The sequence below is a fragment of the Scyliorhinus torazame genome, chromosome 16 (assembly GCF_047496885.1).
Source record: "Scyliorhinus torazame isolate Kashiwa2021f chromosome 16, sScyTor2.1, whole genome shotgun sequence".
Lineage (NCBI taxonomy): Eukaryota > Metazoa > Chordata > Chondrichthyes > Carcharhiniformes > Scyliorhinidae > Scyliorhinus > Scyliorhinus torazame.
In genome coordinates, this window is record NC_092722.1 from 112,413,307 (window position 1) to 112,439,464 (window position 26,158).

The following is a 26,158-nucleotide window of genomic DNA, read 5'->3' on the forward strand; positions in this document are numbered from 1 at the left end:
TCCTTATATGGGCGAAGAAAACTCGGAGCAGTAAATGGGAGAACGCGGTGATCCGCGTTTATCAAGACTGGAGTGCGGAGGTGGCGAGAAGGAGGGCGAGCTTTAATCGGGCCAAGGCGGTGCTTCATAAAAAGAAGATAACATTTGGAATGCTGCAACCGGCAAGACTGTGGGTCACATATCGAGGGAGGCACCACTACTTTGAGACGGCGGATGAAGCGTGGACTTTTATTGTGGAAGAAAAACTGGAATGAGCGGGTTATTAAAAAGAACTTTCGAACAAAGTGGTGGGGCGAATGTGGGGGGCAAAGAGGGGTTTTATGTACTAATCCTGCGATGTGGTAACTTTTCTCTCTCCCACAGGTGGTGATGGGGGGAGGAGGGGAGGTGGAGGAGATGGGGCGTTGGCCATTGGGGGCGGGGCCAAGGGAGAAGCGCGGGCTTGGTTCCCGCGCTATGATAATCATAGCGGGAATAGAGAAGCAGGAAGGAGGGGGCGTCGCACGGTGCGAGCCGAGGTCACGGGGGGAAGCCGAGGTCAGCCAGAGTTTGCTGACTTCTGGGAGCAACATGGGGGGAGTAATTACACTAGCGGGGGATCTAGCGGGGGGGGTGGGAGGGGGGAATTACTGGGTTGCTGCTGCTGGGGAGAGGGGGGAGCTGGTATGGGAGAGGATGGGCGGGGGGGCACCGCCTGGGGGAGATACAGCTGCGTGGGAACCGGGTGAGGAGCTGGAAAAAGGTGATGGCTAATCGACAAGGGGGGGGGGTGGGTAGGAAGCCCCCCAACTCGGCTGATCACGTGGAACGTGAGAGGGCTGAACGGGCCGATAAAGAGGGCACGGGTACTCGCACACCTTAAGAAACTTAAGGCAGATGTGGTTATGTTACAGGAAACGCACCTGAAACTGATAGACCAGGTTAGGCTACGCAAAGGATGGGTGGGGCAGGTGTTCCATTCGGGGCTAGATGCGAAAAACAGGGGGGTGGCTATATTTGTGGGGAAGCGGGTAATGTTCGAGGCAAAGATTATAGTGGCGGATAACGGGGGCAGATACGTGATGGTGAGTGGCAAACTACAGGGGGAGACGGTGGTTTTGGTAAACGTATATGCCCCGAACTGGGATGATGCCAATTTTATGAGGCGGATGCTAGGACGCATTCCGGACCTAGAGATGGGAAAGCTGATAATGGGGGGAGATTTTAATACGGTGTTGGAACCAGGGCTGGATAGGTCGAAGTCCAGGACTGGAAGGAGGCCGGCAGCAGCCAAGGTACTTAAAGATTTTATGGAGCAGATGGGAGGTGTAGACCCGTGGAGATTTAGCAGACCTAGGAGTAAGGAGTTCTCGTTTTTCTCCTATGTCCATAAAGTCTACTCGCGAATAGACTTTTTTGTGCTGGGTAGGGCATTGATCCCGAAGGTGAGGGGAACGGAGTATACGGCTATAGCCATTTCGGATCACGCTCCACACTGGGTGGACTTGGAGATAGGGGAGGAAACAGGAGGGCGCCCACCCTGGAGAATGGACATGGGACTAATGGCAGATGAGGGGGTGTGTCTAAGGGTGAGGGGGTGCATTGAAAAGTACTTGGAACTCAATGATAATGGGGAGGTCCAGGTGGGAGTGGTCTGGGAGGCGTTGAAGGCGGTGGTTAGAGGGGAGCTGATATCAATAAGGGCACATAAAGGGAAGCAGGAGAGTAAGGAACGGGAGCGGTTGCTGCAAGAACTTTTGAGGGTGGACAGACAATATGCGGAAGCACCGGAGGAGGGACTGTACAGGGAAAGGCAAAGGCTACATGTAGAATTTGACTTGCTGACTACAGGCACTGCAGAGGCACAATGGAGGAAGGCACAGGGTGTACAGTACGAATATGGGGAGAAGGCGAGCAGGTTGCTGGCACACCAATTGAGGAAAAGGGGAGCAGCGAGGGAAATAGGGGGAGTGAGGGATGAGGAAGAAGAGATGGAGCGGGGAGCGGAGAGAGTGAATGGAGTGTTCAAGACATTTTATAAAAAATTATATGAAGCTCAACCCCCGGATGGGAGGGAGAGAATGATGGGCTTCTTGGATCGGCTGGAATTTCCCAAGGTGGAAGAGCAGGAAAGGGTGGGACTGGGAGCACAGATCGAGGTAGAAGAAGTGGTGAAAGGAATTAGGAGCATGCAGGCGGGAAAGGCCCCGGGACCGGATGGATTCCCAGTCGAATTCTATAGAAAATATGTGGACTTGCTCGCCCCGGTACTGACGAGGACCTTTAATGAGGCAAAGGAAAGGGGACAACTGCCCCCGACTATGTCTGAAGCAACGATATCACTTCTCTTAAAGAAGGAAAAGGACCCGCTACAATGCGGGTCCTATAGACCTATTTCCCTCCTAAATGTAGATGCCAAGGTCCTGGCCAAGGTAATGGCAATGAGAATAGAGGAATGTGTCCCGGGGGTGGTCCACGAGGACCAAACTGGGTTTGTGAAGGGGAGACAGCTGAACACGAATATACGGAGGTTGTTAGGGGTAATGATGATGGCCCCACCAGAGGGAGAAACGGAGATAGTAGTGGCAATGGATGCCGAGAAAGCATTTGATAGAGTGGAGTGGGATTATTTGTGGGAGGTGTTGAGGAGATTTGGTTTTGGAGAGGGGTATGTTAGATGGGTGCAGCTGTTGTATAGGGCCCCAGTGGCGAGCGTGGTCACGAATGGACGGGGATCTGCATATTTTCGGCTCCATAGAGGGACAAGGCAGGGATGCCCTCTGTCCCCATTATTGTTTGCACTGGCGATTGAGCCCCTGGCGATAGCGTTGAGGGGTTCCAAGAAGTGGAGGGGAGTACTTAGGGGAGGAGAAGAGCACCGGGTATCTTTGTATGCAGACGATTTGCTACTATACGTGGCGGACCCGGCGGAGGGGATGCCAGAAATAATGCGGATACTTGGGGAGTTTGGGGATTTTTCAGGGTATAAATTGAACATGGGGAAAAGTGAGTTGTTTGTGGTGCATCCAGGGGAGCAGAGTAGAGAAATAGAGGACCTACCGTTGAGGAAGGTAACAAGGGACTTTCGTTACCTGGGGATCCAGATAGCTAAGAATTGGGGCACATTGCATAGGTTAAATTTAACGCGGTTGGTGGAACAGATGGAGGAGGATTTCAAGAGATGGGATATGGTATCCCTGTCAATGGCAGGGAGGGTGCAGGCGGTTAAGATGGTGGTCCTCCCGAGATTCCTCTTTGTGTTTCAGTGCCTCCCGGTGGTGATTACGAAGGCTTTTTTTAAAAGGATTGAAAAGAGCATCATGGGTTTTGTGTGGGCCGGGAAGACCCCGAGAGTGAGGAAGGGATTCTTACAGCGTAGCAGGGATAGGGGGGGGGCTGGCACTACCGAGCCTAAGTGAGTATTATTGGGCCGCTAATATTTCAATGGTGAGTAAGTGGATGGGAGAGGAGGAGGGAGCGGCGTGGAAGAGATTAGAGAGGGCGTCCTGTAGAGGGACTAGCCTACAGGCTATGGTGACAGCCCCATTGCCGTTCTCACCGAGGAACTACACCACAAGCCCTGTAGTGGTGGCTACACTGAAGATTTGGGGACAGTGGAGACGGCATAGGGGAAAGACTGGAGCCTTGGGGGGGTCCCCGATAAGAAACAACCATAGGTTTGCCCCGGGGGGAATGGATGGGGGATATGGAATGTGGCAAAGAGCAGGAATAACGCAACTGAAAGATCTGTTTGTGGATGGGAAGTTTGCGAGTCTGGGAGCGCTGACCGAGAAATATGGGTTGCCCCAAGGGAATGCATTCAGGTATATGCAACTGAGGGCTTTTGCGAGGCAACAGGTGAGGGAATTCCCGCAGCTCCCGACACAAGAGGTGCAGGACAGAGTGATCTCAAAGACATGGGTGGAGGATGGTAAGGTGTCAGATATATATAGGGAAATGAGGGACGAAGGGGAGACTATGGTAGATGAACTAAAAGGGAAATGGGAAGAAGAGCTGGGGGAGGAGATCGAGGAGGGGCTGTGGGCAGATGCCCTAAGCAGGGTAAACTCGTCGTCCTCGTGTGCCAGGCTAAGCCTGATTCAGTTTAAGGTATTACACAGGGCACATATGACTGGAGCACGGCTCAGTAAATTTTTTGGGGTGGAGGATAGGTGTGCGAGGTGCTCGAGAAGCCCAGCGAATCATACCCATATGTTTTGGTCATGCCCAGCACTACAGGGGTTTTGGATGGGGGTGACAAAGGTGCTTTCAAAAGTAGTTGGAGTCCGGGTCGAACCAAGCTGGGGGTTGGCTATATTTGGGGTTGCACAAGAGCCGGGAGTGCAGGAGGCGAGAGAGGCCGATGTTTTGGCCTTTGCGTCCCTAGTAGCCCGGCGCAGGACATTGCTAATGTGGAAAGAAGCCAAGCCCCCGGGGGTGGAGACCTGGATAAATGACATGGCGGGGTTTATAAAGCTAGAGCGGATTAAGTTCGTCCTAAGGGGGTCGGCTCAAGGGTTCACCAGGCGGTGGCAACCGTTCGTCGAATACCTCGCAGAAAGATAGACGGAATGGGAAAAAGAAGGCAGCAGCAGCAGCCCAGGATCGGGGGGCGGGGGGGGGGGGGGAGGAGGAACCAGAAGGACTCTCAGCTTTGTTAATATATACTGTATAGTATGTATAGGTCGTTGCTACAGATAATTATATATTGGACTGTTAAATTATATTTTTGGAGAGTGTTACTTGTGACAAGGCAGTTGCCAATTAGGGCTAGTTTTTATTTTTGTTATTTATTATTTATTCTTTTTTTTGTTTTTTTTTTGTTTATAAAATAGGTCATTGTTTTTTGTGTTGTTATATTGTGTAAAGGATGCACAATGTACTGTGTTGGTTGACCAAAAATTTTCAATAAAATATTTAATAAAAAAAAAAAAAAGATGGTGGTCCTCCCGAGATTCCTCTTTGTGTTTCAGTGCCTCCCGGTGGTGATCACGAAGGCTTTTTTAAAAAGGATTGAAAAGAGCATCATGGGTTTTGTGTGGGCCGGGAAGACCCCGAGAGTGAGGAAGGGATTCTTACAGCGTAGCAGGGATAGGGGGGGGCTGGCACTACCGAGCCTAAGTGAGTATTATTGGGCCGCTAATATTTCAATGGTGAGTAAGTGGATGGGAGAGGAGGAGGGAGCGGCGTGGAAGAGATTAGAGAGGGCGTCCTGTAGGGGGACTAGCCTACAGGCTATGGTGACAGCCCCATTGCCGTTCTCACCGAGGAACTACACCACAAGCCCGGTGGTGGTGGCTACACTGAAGATTTGGGGACAGTGGAGACGGCATAGGGGAAAGACTGGAGCCTTGGGGGGGTCCCCGATAAGAAACAACCATAGGTTTGCCCCGGGGGGAATGGATGGGGGATATGGAATGTGGCAAAGAGCAGGAATAACGCAACTGAAAGATCTGTTTGTGGATGGGAAGTTTGCGAGTCTGGGAGCGCTGACCGAGAAATATGGGTTGCCCCAAGGGAATGCATTCAGGTATATGCAACTGAGGGCTTTTGTGAGGCAACAGGTGAGGGAATTCCCGCAGCTCCTGACACAAGAGGTGCAGGACAGAGTGATCTCAAAGACATGGGTGGGGGATGATAAGGTGTCAGATATATATAGGGAAATGAGGGACGAAGGGGAGACTATGGTAGATGAACTAAAAGGGAAATGGGAAGAAGAGCTGGGGGAGGAGATCGAGGAGGGGCTGTGGGCAGATGCCCTAAACAGGGTAAACTCGTCGTCCTCGTGTGCCAGGCTAAGCCTGATTCAGTTTAAGGTATTACACAGGGCACAAATGACTGGAGCACGGCTCAGTAAATTTTTTGGGGTGGAGGATAGGTGTGCGAGGTGCTCGAGAAGCCCAGCGAATCATACCCATATGTTTTGGTCATGCCCGGCACTACAGGGGTTTTGGATGGGGGTGACAAAGGTGCTTTCAAAAGTAGTAGGAGTCCGGGTCGAACCAAGCTGGGTTTGGCTATATTTGGGGTTGCACAAGAGCCGGGAGTGCAGGAGGCGAGAGAGGCCGATGTTTTGGCCTTTGCGTCCCTAGTAGCCCGGCGCAGGATATTGCTAATGTGGAAAGAAGCCAAGCCCCCGGGGGTGGAGACCTGGATAAATGACATGGCGGGGTTTATAAAGCTAGAGCGGATTAAGTTCGTCCTAAGGGGGTCGGCTCAAGGGTTCACCAGGCGGTGGCAACCGTTCGTCGAATACCTCGCAGAAAGATAGACGGAATGGGAAAAAGAAGGCAGCAGCAGCAGCCCAGGATCGGGGGTGGGGGGGGGGAGGAACCAGAACGACTCTCAGGGTTGTTAATATATACTGTATAGTATGTATAGGTCGTTGCTACAGATAATTATATATTGGACTGTTAAATTATATTTTTGGAGAGTGTTACTTGTGACAAGGCAGTTGCCAATTAGGGTTAGTTTTCATTTTGTTATTTATTATTTATTCATTTTTTTTTTTGTTTGTTTATAAAATAGGTCATTGTTATTTGTGTTGTTATAATATTGTGTAAAGGATGCACAATGTACTGTGTTGGTTGACCAAAAATTTTCAATAAAATATTTAATAAAAAAAAAAAGACTGAATAATAATGGAGTGTTTTTTCATGGAAACTATGGGGAATGTTCTCTTTTCTGGAGACAATTGGAAATAATCCCTTTATATGAGATGGAAGAGTAATATAGTGCACAAATGGGACTTGTAATTCCTTGTGTTCATAAACTGGTTTTATTCCTGTAATATATTTTAAAAATTTGTCTTTTTGGCAGCAGTTGTTGCTCAAAGAAATATTTGAGTTTCTGTGAACGGTTCTCCAGTTGTAGCATTGATGTGATAGTCTCTGAGTTGCTAAGTTTTGAATTAACCCTGTTCTCTCCTTCAAGGCCAAGAAACTCTACACTGGTCAATTCAGAAGCTGAGAACAGTCCAATGTTGGTGACGCAACTGACAAAACAGATCCAGAACTTGAGAAAGAAAATACGAAAATATGAAGAAAAATTTGAGCAGGAAAAGAAATACCGAGTATGTGATTATAGATTTATTAAAGTTTTTAACACAGTTTTTCTCCCTTACAAACAATAACCCCCTCCCCCCCCCCGTAACAAACAAAAAAAGAGACTAGAAATTGCGCGGAGCAAGATATATACATGGCAAAATAGTATATTTACATAGCTTTGTACACTGGCTCTCTCCCGTACGTGCCAATTTCCCTGGATCTTCATGTTATCCCTTGCTCAACCACCCCCCCCCAGGTTGCTGCTGCTGCTGACCGACCTTCCTCTAACACTCCGCGAGATAGTCTAGGAACGGTTGCCACCGCCTGTAGAACCCCTGCGCAGACCCTCTCAAGGCAAACTTTATCCTCTCCAACTTTATGAACCCAGCCATATCATTTATCCAGGCCTCCATGCTGGGGGGGCTTCGCCTCCTTCCACATTAGCAAGATCCTTCGCCGGGCTACTAGGGATGCAAAGGCCAGAATACCGGCCTCATTCGCCTCCTGCACTCCCGGTTCGTCCACTACTCCGAATATTGCTAGCCCCCAGCTTGGCTTGACCCGGACTTTCACCACCTGAGATATTGCTCCCGCCACTCCTCTCCAGAACCCCTCCAGTGCCGGGCATGACCAAAACATATGGACATGGTTCGCCGGGCTCCCTGAGCACCTTCCACATCTGTCCTCGACCCCAAAGAACCTGCTCAACCTCGCCCCCATCAAGTGAGCTCTGTGAACCACCTTAAATTGTATCAGGCTGAGCCTGGCACACGAGGAGGAGGAATTAACCCTACCCAGGGCATCAGCCCACAGACCTTCCTCGATCTCCTCCCCCAGCTCCTCCTCCCATTTACCCTTCAACTCTTCTACCAGCGCTTCCCCCTCTTCTTTCATCTCCTGGTGTATTGCCGACACCTTGCCCTCCCCGACCCATGCACCCAAGATCACCCTGTCTTGAATTTCTTGTGCCGGGAGCAACGGGAATTCCCTCACCTGTCTCCTCACAAAATCCCTCACCTGCATATATCTAAAGGCATTTCCCGGGGGTAACTCAAACGTCTCCTCCAGTGCCCCTAAGCTCGCAAACGTCCCGTCAATGAACAGGTCCCCCATTCTTCTAATCCCCGCCCGATGCCAGCTCGGGAACCCCCCGTCCATCTTCCGCGGAACAAACCGGTGGTTACCTCTGATCGGGGACTATACCGATGCTCCCATTGTGCCCCGGTGCCGTCTCCACTGGCCCCAGATCCTTAACGTTGCCGCCACCACCGGGCTCGTGGTACTCTTTGTCGGCGAGAGCGGCAGCGGTGCTGTCACCAACGCCCCCAGGCTCGTTCCTTTGCAGGACGCCATCTCCATCCTCTTCCATGCCACCCCCTCTCCCTCCATAACCCACTTGCGGATCATCGCCACATTTGCTGCCCAGTAGTAGCTCCCTAGATTTGGCAGCACCAACCCTCCTCGCTCCCTACTGCGTTCCAGGAACCCTCTCCTTACCCTCGGAGTCTTTTTCGCCCACACAAACCCCATAATACTCCTACCTACTCTCTTAAAAAAGGCCTTGGTGATCACGATGGGGAGGCACTGAAACACAAACAGAAACCTCGGGAGGACCACCATTTTGACCGACTGCACTCTACCCGCCAGCGATAGCGGTAACGTGTCCCATCTTTTGAAGTCCCCCTCCATTTGCTCCACCAATCTCGTCAGGTTCAGTTTATGTAGGGTCCCCCAACTCCTGGCTATCTGGATCCCCAGGTACCGAAAGCTCCCCTCCGCCCTCCTCAGCGGTAGGTCCCCTATCCCTCTTTCCTAGTCCCCTGCCTGTCATACGAAGAGCTCACTCTTCCCTACATTGAGCTTATAGCCCGAAAACTCCCCAAACTCCCTCAGAGACTGCATGACCTCCAGCATCCCCTTCATTGGGTCCGCCACGTACAGCAACAGGTCATCCGCATATAGCGACACCCGATGCTCTTCTCCCCCTCGGACCACCCCCCTCCATTTATTAGACTCCCTCAATGACACGGCCAATGGTTCGATCGCCAATGCGAACAGCAGGGGGGACAGGGGGCACCCCTGTCTCGTCCCTCGGTACAGTCGAAAGTACTCCGACCTCCGCCGGTTCGTCACTACACTCGCCACCGAGGCTCTGTAAAGGAGCTTAACCCAACTAATAAACCCTCCCCCGAACCCAAACCTACGCAGCGCCTCCCAGAGGTACTCCCACTCTACTCGGTCAAAGGCCTTCTCCGCGTCCATAGCTGCCACTATCTCCGCCTCTCCCTCCTCCGATGGCATCATCATCACGTTTAAAAGCCGCCGCACGTTTGTGTTTAATTGCCTGCCCTTTACAAATCCCATCTGGTCCTCATGGATCACCCCCGGGACACAGTCCTCGATCCTCGTGGCCAGCACATTTGCCAGCTTTGCATCCACATTGAGGAGCGAGATCGGCCTGTACAATCCACATTGAAGTGGGTCCTTGTCCCGCTTTAAGATCAAAGAAATTGTCACTTCCGACACTGTCGGGGGCAGGGTCCCCTCCTCTCTTGCCTCGTTAAAGGTCCTCACTAGTAACGGGGCCAACAGGTCTATATACTTCCTGTAGAACTCCACCGGGAACCTGTCCGGTCCCGGGGCCTTCCCCGCCTGCATACTCCCCAAACCCTTGCTCAGCTCCTCCAACCCAATTGGTGCCCCCAAGCCAGCCACCTCCTGCTCGTCCACCCTCGGGAATCTCAGTTGGTCTAGGTATCGTCTCATCCCCTCTTCCCCCGCTGGGGGCTGGGATCAGTACAGCTCTTCATAGAAGGCCTTAAATACCTCGTTTATTTTCGTCGCACTCCGAACTGTGGCTCCCCTTCCATCCTTGACTCCCCCTATTTCCCTCGCTGCCATCCTCTTACGGAGCTGGTGTGCCAGCATCCGACTAGCCTTTTCCCCATGCTCGTAGATCGCCCCCTGCGCTTTCCTCCACTGTGCCTCCGCCTTCCCTGTGGTCAACAGGTCAAACTCCGTCTGGAGCCGTCGTCTTTCCCCAAGTAATCTTTCCTCCGGGGCCTCTGCGTATCTCCTGTCCACTCTCAAAATCTCCCCCACTAACCTCACCCTTTCCATGCCTTCTGTCTTCTCCCTATGAGCCCTGATGGAGATTAACTCTCTCCTGATCACCACCTTCAACGCCTCCCATACCACCCCCACCCGCACCTCCCCGTTGTCATTGGCCTCCAAGTACCTTTCGATACACCCCTCACCTTCCCACACACCACCTCGTCCGCCAGCAGTCCCACATCCGCGACAGGAGCTGCGCCAGAGGGGGCGGAGCGGGCTTTGGAAAGCACAGGGTTTCTTGTTTTTCCCACGTGCGGGAAGAAAGGTGGGAGGGGGAACGCCACAGCGGCGTTGGTCCCTCTCCTCTCCCAGCGCCAGTTCCACCCAGTGCGGGGCATGGTCCAAAACGGCTATGGCTGAATACTCCGTCCCCATCACCCTCGGGATGAGCGCCCTGCCCAGAACAAAAAAATCTATCCGGGAGTAGGTTTTGTGTACATGGGAGTAGAAAGAAAATTCCCTGGCCTGCTGCCTTGCAAACCGCCATGGGTCCACTCCCCCCAGCTGATCCATAAACCCCCTGAGTACCTTGGACGCCGCCGGCCTCTTTCCAGTCCTTGATTTGGAACGGTCCAGTGCTGGATCCAACACTGTATTGAAGTCCCCTCCCATTATCAGGCCTCCTATCTCCAGGTCCGGAATGCGCCCCAACATGCGCTTCATGAATCCTGCATCATCCCAGTTCGGGGCGTATACGTTTACCAAAACCACCCGCGTCCCTTGCAACCTACCACTCACCATTACATATCGCCCTCCATTGTCCACTACAATAGTCTTGGCCACAAATAACACCCGTTTTCCCACCAATATTGCCATCCCTCTGTTCTTCGCGTCCAGTCCCGAGTGGAATATCTGTCCTACCCATCCCTTTCTTAACCTGACCTGGTCCGCCACCTTCAGATGTGTCTCTTGGAGCATGCCTTCAGTCCCTTTAAGTGCGCGAACACTCGAGCCCTCTTCGAGCCCATTCAGGCCCCTCACGTTCCACGTTATCAGCCGGATTGGAGCTCCCCCGCCTTCCCCCTGCCGACTAGCCATCTCCTTTTCTGGGCCAGTCCCGGGTCCATGCCTCCCTCACCCTCCAGTCCCCCAGACGGGGGACCCCTGTCCCGACCACCTTCTATGTCCCATTCCCTTTCGGCCAGTGCAGCAGCAACCCTCCCCCCCCCTGCCCCCCCCCCCCCCCCCCCGCTAGACCCCTGTCTATCTGTTTTGCTCCCCCCATGTCACTCCCGTAAGTCAGCTGACAGCTGCTGACCCCGGCTACCCCCGCTATCCCATTGACCTCCCCGTGTGGGAGTTCCCCCTCCCACCTTTCTTCCCGCGCGTGGAAAAACAAGAAACCCCACGCTTTCCAAAGCCCGCTCCGCCCCTTCTGGCGCAGCTCCTGTCGCGGCCTTGTCTCTCTCCCCCAGCCCATGTAACATTTCCTGCGCGTGATTGTGATTGACCCCCTATATACAACAACCATCACACATCAAACCTCAAATATCCCCCCCACCCTCACAAACCCTCAGTTAAAGTCTAACTTTTCGGTTTGTATAAATGTCCACGCCTCTTCAGACGTTTCAAAGTAGTAGTGTTGGCCCTTGTATGTGACCCACAGTTGCGCTGGCTGCAGCATTCCAAATTTCACTTCTTTCCGGTCCAACACCGATTTGGCCCGGTTGAAACCCGCTCTCCGCTTGCAACCTCCGTGCTCCAGTCCGGGTATATTCGGATCTCTGCATTGTCCCACTTACTGCTCCGCTCCCTCTTGGCCCATTTCAGGACCCACTCTCTGTCCGTGAACCGGTGGAACCTCACCACCATCGCCCTTGGTGGCTCATTTGCCCGGGGCCTCCTCGCCAGCACCTGGTGTGCCCCGTCCAACTCCAGTGGCCTCGAAGGGGCCTCCTTGCCCATCATCGCCCTGAGCATCGTGCTCGCGTATGCCCAGGCATCGGCCCCCTCCGCTCCTTCAGAGATTCCGCAGATTCTTTCTCCTCGACCTGTTCTCCAGGTCTTCGAGTCTTCCCGCCCACCTCCTGTGTAGCGTCTCGTTCTGCTCCACTCTCACCACCAGGCCCGAGATCGCTCCTCGTTCTGACCAACTCTTTTTTGTACCTCCTGGATCTGAACCTCGTGGGCCTTCTGGGTGATCCCTAGTCCTTCGATTGCCGAAAGCATAGGCGCCAGCATTTCCTTATGCATCTCCTCGCGCTGCTCCTCGAAGCAGTGTTTGATAAACTCCTGCAGCTCCACTTTGTCTCTGGCCGCCGCCATTTTGTCTTTTGTCCCCGGTTTTTCCTGTTGCTCCAATGCCACTTTTGTGGCCGTTACGCTTCGAGTCCGTTTAATAAAAGTTGGAGGGGGACCACCCTCTTACTTTCCCCACGGGTTAGTATCAAAAAAAAGTTCCGTTGGGGCACTTCTAGCGAGCCCGAAAGTCCGTGGTAGCGGGAGCTGCCGAATCGTGCGGCTCAGCTCCGCATAGCCGCACCCGGAAGTCTGTGATTATAGATTTAATAACACATATGAAAATTCTTTGATTTTAAGGCTGCCTCTTTAACATTTGCTTTACGGTGCTTAAGATTCATATCTGTGCTTGTTGGAATCTTCACTTTCAGCTCTGTGACACAAAAACTAATGTCAACTTAATATATATTTTAAGGCAATGAGAAAATGTGGAAGGGCAACTGACCTAAGATTGCATGCAGCATGTATAATCAATTATAAAAGGGATGCCTCCACACCTATTAAATATTTTGAGATAAAATGAAATCTTTCTCAAGGTAATCCAAGAGAAACTTTAAATACCTCATTTACCTATCTCTTATTTCTCTTTCCATTTTCCCATCTCTGGTGCTCAGATTGGACTGATTGACTTCCATGACCACCTTTAAGTTATCAATAACAGAAACTGTAAGCTCTTGACATCTCTTTATCTCCTTGAAGTAAACATTGAGCCATTGGCAAAAATGGATAAAAGATAAATAGCTTGATCTGTCATTCTAACACTGTATTCCCTTCCCTGAACTCATTCTGAGCTACTTACTTCTCTAGCTCTTTAATGCAGCATTAACTGTTACTAGACGGCACGGTAGCACAGTGGTTAGCACTGTTGCTTCACAGTGCCATGGACCTAGGTTCGATTCCTGGCTTGGGTCACTGTCTGTGCGGAGCCTGCTCTTCTTCTCCCCGTGTCTGCGTGAGTTTCTTTCGGGCACTCCGGTTTCCTCCCGCAGTCCAAAGATATGAAGGTTAGGTGGATTGGCCATGCTAAATTGCCCTTAGTGTCCAAAAAAAAGGTTAGGTGTGGTTACGGGGATAGGGTGGAGGTGTGGGCTTAAGTAGTGTGCTCTTTCCAAGGGCCGGTGCAGACTCTATGGGCCGAATGGCCTTCTTCTGCACTGTAGATTCTATGATTCTAAGTCTGTTCCACATGCCTACCAATCTTCATGAGGGGAACATTTCTTCTAACATCAATCCTTAGGAGTCCATTAACTTATGTTGCAAGGAAATCCTTGTTTTTCTGGGAATACATATCCGTTTGCCTCTAATTTTCACACTATGATAAACAAGTATGAATCAAAAGCTATTGATTAAACACCCAAAACACAATCTAATGCCTTAATAGAAAATGGCACTTAAACACTTTGCGTCGAAGTCACCCCCACCCCCCACAGCATGTTTTGTGGTGACGGCCTGCCATTGGCCAGTGGTGGCATCTTTCGGTCCTGCTGCTGTCAATGGGGTTTCCCAGTGTTCGCACCCTTTGCCACTGAGGAACCCTTTAAGGCATGGGTTTCCTGGCAGTGTGGGGTGGCCTCCATGGGCCCATTGACAAGCGGTGGGAAGATAGAATCCCGTCGCCAATGAATGGCGCACCGCCGAGAAACCCGCGGCTGGGGAACCGGAGAATCTTTGTTTCACATTCTTCCTACCAAAATAAATTATTTCACAATTTCATTAAATCTCAACTGCCATATGTCTGCCTGTTTTACCATTCTTTTTATGTCCTTCTGAAGCCTGCTACTGTCATTCTCACTGACAGCTACATTCCCGAGTTTGGTTTCAGGTGCAATTAGAAGTTGTGTTCTGCATACCCAAATCCACACCACTAATTTAGATCAAATGGAGTTAATTCTGCCCCTGGAGTGTCGTTGGTTTGGAAGGGGGGTGCGGTGCACACTATTTTATTCAACTCTGCAGTCTGAAAAGCAGCCATTCACCACTGTCCTTTCTTTGCTTTCTGTTTCTTCACCACTTTATATACCCGCAGGTATATGTGAGTATTGAACTTAATCATGTTGGGACTGTTACGGCCTATCAGTACACGGTCATAGTCGTGTCTTCTGATGATTTTGTTGGCTTGCTCCAGCACCCGATATAGGGCAATGGAAGACTTTAGGAATATTGGATTCTAAATATTGAACAATTTAAGGGTTAAAAGCCTGGGGTTAGAATGTGTTTGACTGCAGTGGTCATGTTTTTAAAAAATAATTCTGTTTTAGCAGGGCCTGGGTGTTTTAGCAGCTAGAAGGTGAAATTGACAAAGGAATGTGTTTTTCAGTCTGGGCTAATGGATTGTGGTTTGACTAGGAATGTCCCTGGAGAGTTAATGTGCTTTGCAGCCTGCAGAGATCATTTGTATTTCAGTTTGGGTAGATGAAGTCATTGCCGGGTGAAGCCAAGGAATGCAGAGAGACATTTTGAAAAGCTTTGGAGAGGTGTTTTTTGGAGAACGTTTTGGAGAGAGGAGTTGAATTCTGATCTGCCTGACGTTGAATCCACAATTCTCCCACAGTGAGACAGATTGAGAGCTGTATGTTTCTATACTTGTTGTTTAATGGGAAATTGAGTAGTCGTGTATAAGGTGTAAATTGTAAGCTATTCTTTTCAGGTGTGAAGTTAAAAAAGTTTAATCTTGTATTCATAATAAAGTTTTGTTTTAAAAATAACCAGGCCCTATTTATTCATGCAATCACTCCTGGATTGAATCATTCTTTCCGCACAGTCTTACAAATAAACTCAAATATTGGGGTTTTGGTCCAGTATCCTAGCCACTGGTCTGGGATCGTGATAGCAGGCAATATAATTATGAAAACAGTTCCCTAAACTATCAATGATGTTTGTATGAGGATTCCTAGTGTTCGGAGCAATACTGGTAAATGAAGTGTGCCCACCTAATCAGTGACTGTCAGCCAGGGGCACCTACTTGGAGAAAATAATGAAAGAAATGGCATTAAAGATGAATGAAATTTAGCACCAATTTCTCCAAGCCAGAAATAAGAGAGATTCTGCAGGTAAATCCAGTATTTTGTCCTCAGATGATAATCTTGTTTCTTTCATTTGCAATATAGAAAAAGCTTTGCGTTTTGAGGGTTCTCCATATTTTGTAAAAAAATATATAAATTTTTAAAGAAATAAAATTGCATGGTGTTCCATCATTGTGTCGACTGCTCATATTTTTGACGGCAGGGAATCATACAGCACAAAGGGGAGGTTGTTCCTCCCATCCAGTTGATGCCGGCTCTTTGAAAGGGCGATCCAATTAGTCCTGCTCTCCTTTATCTCTCCTTTTCAGGCATCCGCTTCACCAGCTCTTCAGGCAATGCCGATGTTTTTCTCTAATGTTAAAAATAAAATCATGCAGTGTGTATAATTGCGTTTGAAAAGAAAACACGACAATGATAAGGAAAGATAATTTTCAATCTGTTGTGGTTTTAGCCCTCCCACAGTGATAAGGTTGCCGATCCAGAAGTCATGAGATGGATGAATGATCTGACAAGGGCCCGTAAGCAGTTAAAAGGTACGGAATGTCGTTGTATGAAATTTGTGATGTAACTGGAGCCAATACTCTCAGCGGCAAAGTGGTAGCAACTGTGCAACCAGCATGAAAAGTGATGTTTCATGCAGCAGCTTGGGTATCGCCAGCAGCAGTCTCTAGCAAGAGATCCGAGTAGTGATCTGACAGAGCAATCTGTACTTTGCAGCGATTTTAAAAAGTCATCCATAGTGCACTGGGTTACCTGAATATTTACTTTTTGTCAAAAAGCTTCAGTACACAGTACACATCACGCCGTCTTCAGCATAAGAGCTTGTTACAGATGCAATGCCTAAAAAATCATTCCAAAGCAGCAAATTTAACTGGGACGCTCAGAGCTTGTCTAAACTCTGAGATGATCCTTATCTCTTCATAGGATCCTGCAGCTCAGAGGGAAGTTTTTCTTCCAATCATTAACTGTGCTAGCTCATTTGAAAGAGCCATCCAATTAATTAGTCCCACTCCACAATAGGATCACGCATTCTTCCCTTCAGCTCCTCATTCCGCTTCCTGTCAACGGTTGATGCCGAATCTCTTTCCGCCACCTTTTCTTGGCCGTCATTTCCTGATTGTAACAACCCGCTGCGTGAATATTACTCCCCTCATCCATCCCCACCCCTTCTTTCACAGATCCTTTTGTTCAGGGAATTGCAACTGTGATGTAGAACTCAATTACCTGCTGGATATTTTCTGTAACTCATTCAAGAACAAAGTAACATCTTCCTAAAGTCACAAACGTTCACACCAGTTAAAGGAATCTATTCTGACCCCCTTCCATTCATGTATATGGGATGCATATATTGAGCTAGTTAATCTAGCTCAATGGGAGGGAGGGCGAGCTGTGAGGAGGATGCAGAGATGCTTCAGTGTGATTTGCACAGGCTGAGTGAGTGGGTATATGCATGGCAGATGCAGTATAATCTGGATAAATGTAAGGTTATCTGCTTCGGTAGCAAAAATAGGAAGACATTATTATTTGAATGGGTATAAATTGAGAGAGGTGGATACTCAGCGAGACCTTGATGTTGGATAGGCTGAAAGTTCCACCCAATGAGGAATGTCAGATAGGGCTGGAGGAGAATTCCCGGCTGTTCTGTAAATAAAACTGCGGGATCTTCAAGACATACTTGGCGACCTGTAAAATGAGCAACTAACACCAATTAGCTCCCAGATAGTTAACGCCTAAAAGTATAACCATGGATATAAGTCGCAAGTACATGTGGAGTTTGCACATTCTCCCTGTCTGTGTGGATTTCACCTCCACAACCCAAAGATGTGCGTGCTAGGTGGATTGGCCACTCTAAATTGCCCTTAATTGGGAAAAAAAAGAATTGGGTACTCTAAATTTTTTTTTTTTTTTAAAAGATCTATTGGTTTCTCATCTCATTGTGAATAAGTGATATTCTCATTGGTGTTTGGGAATATTTACCTTGTAAAACACGATAAAATATTTGTCTGATAACGTTCCTGTGTGTGGTATTATCATAACTGGCAGCATTACAAGGGTTAATGTGTTGAGAGTAGCCACTAGAGGGAGCTACAGATACAACTATATAAGGCAGTGATGCTAGACCTTAGGGGAAGGGTAAATGCAGGAGATAGCTAGTGAAGGTCATAAGAGCAGATAGTGTGAGTAAAGTTTAGATTATCGTTTATGTCAGTAGTAAGATTAGCAGTCAATGAGTGTAGTTAGATGTAATTGATCAGTTCTGTATTCTTAAGGACTAAGTGTTGAATCCCAGTTTTAGTAGTGTAAATAAAATCATAGCGTTGTTTCAGTAAAAGCTATTCTGTGGTCTTTGTGAACACTATGCCAACTATCCTCAACAAGCAACACAAAGAACACCACACTGTGAAGTGCTTTGGACTATTTTATCATGTTGTAGCATTAAAACAGAAAATGCTGGAAAGCCTCAGCATGTCCGCATCAGTGGAGAGACAAAAAGTAAACGTTTCGAGTCCAATATGATTCTTCCCCAACGTTTCCAAAGAAGGTTCTGAAGAAGTGTCATATTGGGACCGAAATGTTAACTTTGTATTTGTTTTTCTCTCTCTCTCTCTCTCTCTCTCAACAGATGCTGCCAGACCTGCTGAGTTCATCAGCAATTTCTGTTTTTTTTATTTTAGATCGCCGCGGTATTTTGCTCTGATATTGCTATATAAATGCAACTTGAGCGTTGTTTGTTGCTGTTATTTTTGCGATTGGTCTCTCAGAATTCAAACTGAGGATCTCTGAGGAAGAGAATAACAGGCGGCACAGACATCGAAACAACCTGCTGCCCATAAACTCCAGACAGGACAAAGAGAACAAGCACAATGCATCAGTGGAATCTCAGCAGAAACCGAGCGTTGAGGAAACCGTCCAAATTGTGATGAAAAAGCTGAAAGAAAAGCAGGAAATACTTGGCCTGCCGGAGGATGTTAAGGTACCTCACTGCAATAGTAAACTTTTAATTATTGAGGAATTTGAAATGAAATGATTTGAACAAATGTACGGTTATTCAAATGGTCTGACCAAAACAATTCAACAATATTTTGCACAGGAAATGACACAAAAGCAACTGAGGTTAGATAAGGTCAACATGCAAAATTGCCTATTGCATTTTGAAAGCATTTATGGACGACCGGTATGTATTCAGTTAACTAGATTGGGAATTAGATATGGATTAATGATACATTAATGGTCATCTCATCAATGGGCTCCAGATTTTCGAAAGCAGCTTGCAATCGGAACCCAGAGATAAGATTATAATCATTGCATAGTAACTATTGTATTTCTGTTTATTTGTCATTGTGACCTATTTTGTACATTGCATTTTGGTTATTTTTGATCTTGGCCAACAGCATCTTCATGGGTGGGCACTTTTAGCAGTCTAACATGTCACTAGATGTTTGCTTTTTATTCATTCAAAGGATGTGGGCATCGCTGTCCAGGCCAGCTTTCGTTGCCCATCCCTAATTGCCCTTAAGAGGGTGGTGGTGAGCTGCCTTCATGAACTGCTGCAGTCCCTATGGTGTCTGCACATTCATGCTTGCAATATAGTCAATCCAATATGAATGGGTCGTCATTGGTTTGTCACAAGGAACTCACAGGCTGGTAGACCTCTGAGACAGAATAATCCATACTGGGCATGATTTACAGGGTTAAATGTTGAATGATTCATGATCCATTAGGATATTTTTCTACAGTATCTGGAACTGAGTGAAGATCCCAGGGTCCAATAATTGATTTGTCCTTCCATATCTTTTTAATGAACCTGTGGAATCTGATGTTCCATCATTCTTTTTCCTTATTGTTTTTGCACCACCTCACCTTCAGTGCCATTCGGAAGAGGTTTACATGAATGGTTCTAGGGATGAGAAACTCCAGTTATGAGGATAGATTAGAGAAATTGGGTCTGTTTTCGTTGGAGAGGAGAAGGCTAATAAGAGATTTGATAGAGATGTTCAAAATCATGAGGCGGGGCTGTTAATCATCAACAAAGTCACGGAGGATGGTGGGCCTACCCTGTTTGGATTACCAAGAGAGTCGTGGATTGACTCTGTTCCAATCAGACGTGTCGAGAATGGTGTCTTATCTCAGAGCCAGCCTGACCACAGAGTCTCTGTTTGATTCTCCTGTGTCTGTCATGGGAATAATCACTAATTTGTCGTCGACCAATTGATTTAGTTGGGTATGAAGCTTAAGCAGGTGACTAGCAGCTACAGGAAGCTCCTTGTGAGCAATGTAACAATGTGAGCAAAATCCCAATACCTTCTGACCCCCATTGAATGGTGACTCCACCAGTTACAGATCTACAGCAGAGTTGAAATTACTTTGCATTTTTGCAATTCAAGTTGCATTAGGCACTGAACCCTGATAATTCTTACCAACTACTGCTGTTGTCCAGTCCCCTGAGCTCCTTCTCTGAACAATAGACATCTGCCTTCAGCATGTTGGCAAGAATTGCCCAGGATAGACCACAATGTACCTGCTGCTTGGACAATCGTGGACAGATCCAGTGCTGCTTTTAGAGTAGGTCCTCATACAACACATCCGCATGTAATTTGGCAATGCGATAAATAGTGAGCATGATGGCAACAGAAGGACAGACTGGTAAATTAGGTAGACACACGGTAGATGCAATTCAATGCAGATGAGTGTGAAGTGACGCACTTTAGGAGGAACAATATAGAACGTGTGATATCATCTATTACTGAGTCACACAAAGTCACATAATTGTTATGGCGCCAAAGGAGGCCACTTGGCCCATCGTGTCCGCATCAGCTCTCCAAATGAGCATTATGATTTAGTGCCAATCCCACTGCCTTTACCCTGTACACTTGCATATTGTTTCTGTTTAGGTAATCATCTAATGCCCTCTTGAATGCTCTGATTGAGCCTGCCTCCACCACACTTCCAGGCAGTGCATTCCCTACCCGAACCATTTGTGTGAAAGTTCGTTCTCACATCGCATTTGCTTCTTTTGAAAATCACTTTAAATCTGTGCCCTCTCGTTCCTGGTCCTTCTGAGAGTGGGAGCAGTTTCTCCCTATCTACTCTGTCCATGGGTGGGCACTTTGAGAAATCTACCATGTCACTAGATGTTTGTTTTTTATTCATTCAAAGGATGTGCTGTCCGGGCCAGCATTCACTGCCCACCCCTAATTGCCCTTAAGAGGGTGGTGGTGAGCTGCCTTCATGAACTGCTGCAATCCCTGTGGTGTCGGCACAGTCACGCTTACATTATATTCAATCCAATATGAATGGGTCGTCATTGGTTTGTCACCAAATGATTTGGTGATTTTTAACATCTCTGTCAAATCTCCTCTTAGCCTTCTTCTCCCCAAGGTGAACAGGCCCAACCTCTCCAATCGCTCCTCAGAACTGACGTTTCTCATCCCTGGAACCATTCTTGAAAACCTCTTCTGAATGGTACTGAAAATGGTGGTGCAAAAACAATAAGGAAAAAGAAACCGAGGGGAGAAATGTCTTCGGTAGATTGTTAAAATCTAGGCTGCACTACTTGAAAGGATGGTGGAATCAGATACTGCAGGAAGTATTTTTAATAAATATTTTTATTCTCTTCCTTTTTCACATTTTCATCCAATTTACACCCACTATCAAACAATCAATGGTAACAAAATACAATGGCAATCCCCTGGCCAACAATTCATCCCTCCCACCAACCCCCACACAACCCTGAAGATTTTAAGTACAAACATCAAAGAAAAGGATTCAGGAATCCACCATCCACCCATACATAGTCACTAACAACATACACAGTCCACCTGCCTCCGCACCCGCTTCCAACCATGGCCGGTCTGCTACCCTGAATATGGCCTCCAGAGGACCCGGCTCAAGCCTCACATGTACCACCTTCGAAATTACTCTGAACACCTCCTCCAATACCCCTCCAACTTTGGAAAGGACCAAAACATATGAACGTGGTTTGCCCCACAACGTTCATAAGCATCCTCTACCCCCTCAAAGAGTCGGCTCATCCTCGCCTTTGTGGGGCAGCACGGTAGCACAAGTGGATAGCACTGTGGCTTCACAGCGCCAGGGTGCCAGGTTCGATTCCCTGCTGGGTCACTGTCTGTGCGGAGTCTGCACGTTCTCCCCGTGTCTGCGTGGGTTTCCTCCGGGTGCTCCGGTTTCCTCCCACAGTCCAAAGACGTGCAGGTTAGGTGGATTGGCCATGATAAGTTGCCCTAAGTGACCAAAAAGGTTAGGAGGGTTTATTGGGTTATGGGGATAGGGTGGAAGTGAGGGCTTAAGTGGGTCGGTGCAGACTCGATGGGCCGAATGGCCTCCTTCTGCACTGTATGTTCTAGGTGCACCCTACACACCACCTTCAACTGTATCAACCTCAACCTCGCACAAAAAGTTGAGGCATTTACCCTCCGGAGCACCTCACACCACAACCTCTCCTCCATGCTCTCTCCCCAACTCTTCCTCCCACTTTGCCTTAAAGATGTCGCAGAAATTTTTAAAGCACAATTGAACATACTAGCAGAGGCTGAACTTACAGGGCTATGGAGAAAAAAGCTGGAGTGTGGGACTAAATTGCACAGCTCTCTCAAAGAGCTGCTGCAGGAGTAACAGGATGAACAGCTCTTCTGTAAGATTCTATGAACAAAGTGGCCCTGTGGCAAAGGGATATGATTGCTGTGACACTGACTCCCTCTTCAGGCTGCTGAGCAACAGTCCTGTGTAGGCTAGAGCCTCCCTCCTTGGTGATTGTGTTAGATTTTGTCTCGAATCCAAGCTTTTGTACCTAACAAGTACCGTCAATCAGAACAGTATGATTAGATGGTTTGGCCTTGCATTTGAACTCAACATGAGCGTTATTCTACAGAATACAGAGCTCCTGTGCTGGTATCTGCAGCTAGGGCTAATTGTGAAAAATAGTGAATATTCTGGACCTCTTTTTTTGATTACTTTGAGGATCACAGGAACTTTTTCTTGTTGGAGATTAATTGCATGGGTTAGCAATCATGGTGAGATTTGATTGTATCTGATGTGTAGAAGGAATGAGCTTGGAGATGCAATGATTACTGTTTTTTAGGATTCTTTACACAATAAAGTTCGAACAATTTTACAATTTTCAGCAGATAACTCTGTATCCATGCACACTGTTTGGTAGATGGATTTTATTTTTAAAAAGCTACTTCATTTATATGGTATTTTGGTATATTAATGCAGTTAATTATGTTTTAGTTGTTGCCCTGACATGCTTATGACATTTTCATAGTTCTGTGTACACTTATTGCTATTCCTAATACTATTTCAAAGGTTTAGGAAAACATGTATTAAGATTAAAGGGAGAACTCCCGGTACTTCTTTTTTTTTTTAACAAACAATTTTATTGAGGTTTTTTTTGGCATTGTAAACAGTTACAGCTAACAGAAATGTGCAAACATCAATATAAAACATCAATATAAAACCACTACTTAATCAAACCAACTGCACATGCCCGCTCATCTCCCCTAGACACTACCCGCCTATTTATCCCTCCTACTCTACCCTAAACTCCCCCCCCCCCCCCCCTTGCTGACGTTCACTCTCCCGCGAAGAAGTCGATGAACGGTTGCCACAATTTTATTGAGGTATTTTTTTTGGCATTGTAAACAGTTACAGCTAACAGAAATTTGCAAACATCAATATAAAACCATCAATATAAAACCACTACTTCAATCAAACCCCAGTACAGATCCCCTCAAGGCGAACTTAATTTTTTCCATACCCAGAAAACTTGACATGTCCGAAAGCCATAGTTCGGTCTTCGGGGGTTTTGAGTCCCTCCATGCCAGCAGTATTCGCCGCCGGGCTATTAGGGAAGCAAAGGCCAGAACATCTGCCTCTTTCTCCCCCTGGACTCCCGAAACCCCGAAAATTGCCACCTCTGGACTCATCACCACCCTTGTTTTCAGCACCCGGGACATGACCCCCGCAAATCCCTCCCAGTACCTCCTAAGCTTAGGACATGCCCAAAACATGTGAATGTGGTTCGCTGGTCCTCCCGCGCATCTAGCGCACTTGTCCTCTACCCAAAGAATTTGCTCATCCGAGCTACCGTCATGTGGGCCCGGTGAACGACCTTAAACTGAATCAGGCCGAGCCTGGCACATGTTGCGGTTGAATTTACCCTATTCAGAGCTTCCGCCCACAGCCCGTCCTCCATCTCCCCACCGAGCTCCTCCTCCCATTTGAGTTTCAGTTCCTCCATCAGGGACTCTTCCCCATTCATGAGCACCTTGTAGATATCCAAGACTCTACCCTCTCCTCCTTCTCCTCTAGAGACTATTCTGTCCTGGATCCCTATTGGCGGGAAGGATGGGACCTGTCTGTGTACAAAGTCCCGCATCTGTAAGTACCGAAAGTAATTTCCCCTTACCAGCCAAAATTTCTCCTCCAAGCCCCTCAAACTTGCAAAGCTCCCCTCCAGGAACATATCGCCCACCCTCCCCACCCCCGCCCACCGCCATGTTCGAAACCCTCCATGTTCCCGGGGGCGAATCGATGGTTATCACATATTGGAGCCCAAACAGACGCACCCCCCCCCCCCCCCACATGCCTCCTCCACTGGCCCCATATCCGCAGGGCCGTCCCCACTACCGGGCTGGTTGAGTACCTGGCCGGCGACAGTGGTAGGTGAGCCGTGACCAGGGCTGCCAAACTGGTCCCTGCGCGAAGCCGCCTCCACTCGCTCCCAGATAGACCCCGTACCCACCATCCACTTCCTTATCATGGCTATGTTAGCCGCCCAGTAGTAGTTGATCAGATTCGGCAATGCCAGTCCCCCCTCGCTGTGGCTCCTTTCAAGCATCGCCTTCTTCACCCGCGGAGATTTTCCCGCCCAGACAAAGCTCATGATGATTTTGCAGTCCTTTTGAAGAAGGACCGTGGGATAAAGATCGGGAGGCACTGGAAGATGAACAGAAATCTAGGGATGATTGTCATCTTTACAGTCTGCACCCTCTCCGCCAGTGACAGCGGGAGTGCATCCCATCTCCGAAACTCCCTCTTCATTTGTTCCACCACCCTAGTCAAATTTAACTTATGCAACCTGCCCCAGTCTCATGCCACCTGTATCCCCAAGTACTGGAAACTTTCCCCAACCAGCCTAAATGGCAGCTCCTTCAGTCTATTCTCCTGGCCCCTTGCCTGCACCACAAACATCTCACTCTTGGCCATATTTAATTTGTACCCTGAAAACCGGCCGAACTTCCTCAATGTTTCCAGTATATTTTCCATCCCGGCCAGTGGGTCCGACACGTACAGGAGTAGGTCGTCCGCATAGAGAGAGACCCTATGGTCCAACCCCCCCCCCCCCCCCCCCCCCCCCGCCCTAATCATTCCCTTCCACCCCTTCGCAGCTCTCAACGCCATCGCCAACAGCTCTATGGCCAGCGCGAACAGCAACGGGGAGAGTGGGCACCCCTGTCTGGTCCCGCGATGTAGTCTGAAATAATCTGACATTATCCTGTTCGTCCTAACGCTAGCTTTTGGGGCCTGGTACAATATTCTGACCCAATTAACCAGTCCCACCCGAACCCAAACTGTCCAAGCACCTCCCACAAATAGCCCCACTCCACCCAGTCGAAGGCCTTCTCAGCATCCATTGCCACCACTACCTCCACCTCTTTGCCCGTCGGGGGCACCATGATCACATTACGCAATCTTCTCAAGTTAGCTGTCAGCTGCCTGCCTTTCACAAACCCTGTCTGATCGTCCCCAATCACCTCCGGTACGCAGTCCTCAATTCTAATCACCAGGACCTTGGCCAGGAGCTTGGCATCCACGTTGATCAGGGAGATTGGCCTGTATGACCCGCGGATTCCGGATCCTTGTCCTGTTTTAGTATCAGCGAGATAGTGGCTTGCGACATCAAGGTCCCCCTGTCCCTCGCCTCATTAAAAACCCTTGTCAGGACCGGTCCCACTATCTCCGAGAACTTCTTGTAAAACTCTACTGGGTATCCATCCGGTCTCGGGGCTTTCCCCGACTGCATGGCCTTTAGGCCCCCCCAATACCTCCTCTGCTCTAATCGGGGCCCCCAGCCCGTCCACGAGCCCTCTGCCTACTTTTGGGAAGGTTAGTCCATCCAGGAACCTTTTTATCTCCTCCGGCTCTTCCGGGGGTTCTGAAATGTACAGCTTACTATAGAAGTCCTGAAATACCTTATTCAGTCCTGCCGGGTCCTCCACTCTGCTCCCCTCCCCATCAACCACTCTACTTATTTCCCTGGCCGCCTCCCTCTTCCTGAGTTGCTGCGCTAGCAATCTGCTGGTCTTCTCCCCATGCTCATACACCACTCCCCTCGCCTTCCTAAGTTGTTCCACGGCCCTACTCGTGGATAGCACCTCCAGTTCCGCCTGCAATCTCCGTCTCTCCCTGAGTAGGTCCTCCCCCCGGGGACCCCACATGCTCCTCGTCTATCCGGTGAATTTCCCTAACCAATCTGTTCATTTCTGCTCTGTCCGCCCCGACCCTGTGAGCCTGAATTGAGATCAGCTCCCCCCTCACTACTGCCTTCAGCGCCTCCCACAGGGTCGCTGCTGAAACCCCACCCGTATCGTTCACCTGCAAGTAATTTTGCATACACTTCCAAAGTCTCTCACATATCCCCTCCTCCGACAACAGTCCTACGTCTAACCTCCATTGCGGGCGTTGGTAATTCGCCCCTACCCCCACCTCAATTAGCCCCTCCCCACCTTGATCAGC

At 48.7% G+C, this 26,158-nt stretch overlaps 1 protein-coding gene across 21 annotated transcripts in view; it reads left to right on the plus strand.

Moving 5' to 3' along the window:
* Positions 1 to 26,158, plus strand: part of fam13c (family with sequence similarity 13 member C) — a 304,619-nt gene that overhangs the window by 234,599 nt on the left and 43,862 nt on the right. For 20 of the 21 annotated variants that reach the window (XM_072478901.1, XM_072478903.1, XM_072478904.1 and 17 more), the window contains 4 exons: positions 6,913 to 7,051; positions 15,852 to 15,933; positions 18,163 to 18,374; positions 18,492 to 18,575. In XM_072478901.1, coding sequence (XP_072335002.1) covers positions 6,913 to 7,051; positions 15,852 to 15,933; positions 18,163 to 18,374; positions 18,492 to 18,575 — 517 coding nt within the window. The remainder of the gene's footprint in view (positions 1 to 6,912; positions 7,052 to 15,851; positions 15,934 to 18,162; positions 18,375 to 18,491; positions 18,576 to 26,158) is intronic. The other variant, XM_072478902.1, reaches the window with a different exon arrangement.